The sequence below is a fragment of the Hypomesus transpacificus genome, chromosome 21, assembly GCF_021917145.1.
Source record: "Hypomesus transpacificus isolate Combined female chromosome 21, fHypTra1, whole genome shotgun sequence".
In the NCBI taxonomy this organism is placed as follows: Eukaryota; Metazoa; Chordata; class Actinopteri; order Osmeriformes; family Osmeridae; genus Hypomesus; species Hypomesus transpacificus.
In genome coordinates, this window is record NC_061080.1 from 1 (window position 1) to 3551 (window position 3551).

The 3551-nt window shown below is 49.3% G+C and overlaps 1 protein-coding gene across 1 annotated transcript; it reads left to right on the plus strand.

The window, feature by feature from the left end:
* The first annotated feature begins 1007 nt into the window (after nt 1-1007).
* LOC124483537 (toll-like receptor 2) lies at nt 1008-3253 on the plus strand. The gene is made up of 2 exons (XM_047044029.1): nt 1008-1109; nt 1240-3253. The coding sequence occupies exon 2, from the start codon at nt 1247-1249 to the stop codon at nt 2387-2389; it is 1143 nt and encodes a 380-aa protein (XP_046899985.1). The 5' UTR covers nt 1008-1109; nt 1240-1246; the 3' UTR covers nt 2390-3253.
* Nucleotides 3254-3551: the final 298 nt, after the last annotated feature.

Sequence of the window (3551 nt, forward strand, 5' to 3'; positions counted from 1 at the left end):
TTGAGCGCAGCAAGCTTGAAATAAAAAAAGGGATATGAATTAGGGGCCTGTGCCCCAGTAGAGTTTTATGTCTAACAACGCCAACCATCTCAGACCAATGCGCTCGGCTACACAGCCGGCAGTTCTCCTATCGATGATCTCACGGTACTTTGATGGCGACGTCACAGTGATGTATCCTCGGCGCCGTCTCAAGTCAGACAAAAAGTCTAACCAGAATTCACTGTTTCAAGTCAACCGCCTGCAGCCGGCTGCAGCGCCGCATGAAGTCGGGTCATGTCGAACGCACTTACTGACAGGATGTGTGTGTGTGTGTGACTCTCTACTGACAAGGCTGGTGGCAGAGACCACTGGACACCGTGTATGTGTGTATACATGTGTGAACCTGTGTGTGTATTCATGTATATATGTATATACGTGTGTGTGTATATGTGTGTGTATTCATGTATATATGTATATACGTGTGTGTGTGTATAAGTGTGTGTATACGTGTGTGTGTGTGCTGAAGCTTCAGAATGTCACCCTCACACGCTTTTAGACACGGCTGGAGTTTGAACATGTTTTTAACACAGATGTTGTTAAGATTATTTTACAGTTCCTCTTTTTAGATCATGTGAATAACCTACTACTTTCTCTGTCTCTCTCTGTCTCTCTCTGTCTCTCTCTCTCTGTTGGTCTCTGTGACAGTTTCATAAAATAGTCTCCTGGTTTTCTCACTGAAATAAAACCCATATAGAATACCTCTGTGTTTGCAGGTTATTTGAAACAGTGTTTGTATCAGAGGACCTGTGTGTGTGTGTATGAGTGTTTGTTGTCACCCTGGGCCTTGTGGAGATAGTTGTCATGGTAACCGCAGTGGAGAATCTGTAACCGGGAAGAACGAAATGCTCATTTCCTCTTTTGGTCTAAGATGGTTGGCGTTGACCAATGTTTTTACACCTAACAGGCAGAACACACACACACACGAGAGTTCCTCTGTACCTCTGTCAGTCCAGATGCAAATACGCTCACACACTCTCACACTCTCCTTCTCACACATTTTCTCTCACTCTCTCTCACACACACACGCTCTCACACACAGAAGGTGAACCACACAGAAGAACTTCAGAAAGGTACAGTCTTCCACCTCTCGCTCTTTTTTGCAGTTTACAGAACCTGCTTGACTAACCCCTCCCTCTATCTTACACTGTCTCTCTCTCTTTCTCTTTCTCTCTCTCTTTCTCACCATTCACTCATTCTCAGGACAGCCATGCCTTTGCCACCCTTCATGAAAAAAATATATTTAACCTCTGACATGCATGTGTGTGTGGAGGTTTTGGACCTGAGCCACAACGACCTGACCAGCCTGGGTGTGGTGCTTCCCAGGCTGAGAGAGCTGCTCCTCTCTGGGAACAAGATGCTGGCTCTGCCCTCCCCCTGGAAGACCCCCAACTTGGAGCTGCTGGTCGTCACCACCAACGCCCTCAGCGACTTCTCCCCCAACGACCTACGACCTTTCGGGCGTCTGCGAGAGCTGCATGCCGGCGGAAACAACTTCCTGTGCTCCTGCTCCTTCGTGGCGTTCATGGCGACGGCGTTGTCCGGGGCGACAGTGGAGGGGACGGGAGCGGGAGGTGTGGGGGTGTGTCTCACTGACGATCCGGACAGCTACGTCTGTGACTCTCCGCTGTGGGTGCGGGGCGAGAAGGTGGGCTGGGTGAAGTTCTCGGTGGTGGACTGTCACCGCCTGGCGTTCGTGGCATCTCTGTGTGGCGTTTCCCTCCTCACTGCCGGCCTCCTCGCCGCCCTCCTCCACCGGCTGCACGTCCTCTGGTACCTCCGGATGATGTGGGCGTGGCTATCTGCCAACCGCAGCGCCAGGCGCCGCCGCTGTCGCCAAGACCGCAGCCGTCTCCTCGGCAACGACGACGCCGTCAGCGACTCCTCGCGGTTCAGCTACGACGCTTTCGTCTCCTACAGCGAGCAGGACGCCGACTGGGTGGAACACTTCCTGGTTCCGGAGCTTGAAGAGGACTCCAGCTCCCAGGATGCACCTCTGTCCCTCTGCCTCCACAAGAGGGACTTCCTGCCGGGCAAGTGGATTGTCGACAACATCCTCATCCCCATGGAGAACAGCCGGCGCACCGTCTTCGTCCTGTCGGGGCACTTTGTGCGGTCGGACTGGTGCCGCTACGAGCTGGAGTTCTCACACCTGCGGATGTTCCAGGGCGACCAGGACGAGGCGGCCATCTTGGTTCTGCTGGAGCCGCTGGGGGAGAAGGACGTCCCCCGCAGGTTCTGCCGGCTCAGGAGGATGATGAGCTCCAGAACCTTCCTGCAGTGGCCCCGGGACGAGCAGGGGAGGGAGGAGTTCTGGAGCAGCCTGAGGGCTGCTGTAAGGTGGAGGGACTGAACACACACACGTGTACACACACACACACACACCTGTACACACACAGGAGCATGCAAGCAGATTGACACAGATCATTTCTTTCTACCGAGGGTGCGCCTGCCAGCCCTGTTTGATGACCCCCTATCCTGACCCGAACACACGGCCACAGAATACATTTAATGTGGCCCTAAACAGAACAAGGGTCAAGATAGAAATGACCTTTGGAATCTTGAAAGCACGCTTCAACTGCCTGCGTGGCCTCCGAGTGGCCCCAAACCGGCTGGTCAGATGGTGACATCCTGTGTCGTAATCCACAATGTGGCCTCCATAAGAAGGGAGAGCGCCCTGTCAGTCAGTCAGCATCCCCCAGAAGTGGGAGACCCCATCACCCTTCACTACCCTACTGGCAGGGCCGTGAGAGACGCTATAAAGCAGCAGTTTTTTGTTTGAGGGAAGACAGGCTAAGCCATTATTCTTTACATTTAATCATTTAGCAGCATTCTTTACTTTTCAGTTGGGCTATTTTTGTTCCATAGTATTTGAGCTATATAGATTTTATTTGTGTCCTTGGCCAAGGCACTTCACCCTACTTGCCCTGGGGGAATGTCCCTGTACTTACTGTAAGTCACTCTGGATAAGAGCGTCGGCTAAATGAAAACATGTAAATGTATTTAATGGCTGTTGCCACCATATTCTGATTATGAAATGATGAAAGCGATATCCAAAGTGCCCTCTTTAGAAACTTTGGACTCTAATATGCTGACAAAATGAAACAAGGATTTACATTCTGTCTTCATACAATGTTATGATTTACGTTCTTGAAATGTATGCAAATATATCATATATCAATGTATGCATACTGTATATATCATATTTTACAACTTAATGCTTCATTTTCTCATTGGAACATACATTTACAACTGGGGAAGTTTCATGTTGATATGTATATATTCACTGGGGTGTCTCCACTTAACCCCTTCTATTGTCCTTGGGTTGCTTTGACCCATTTTCTGATAATTTCCATATCAGATATGTTGGTTTCCTTCAAAACAAAACATTTCAAAACAAAAAGAACAATGTGTATACTATACCGTGCAATGCTCTTCACAAGTTAAATAAATGATAATTTCACCACTTTCATTGAATTTGGATGTTTTCACTTTTATTTCAATTTTCTAAAACA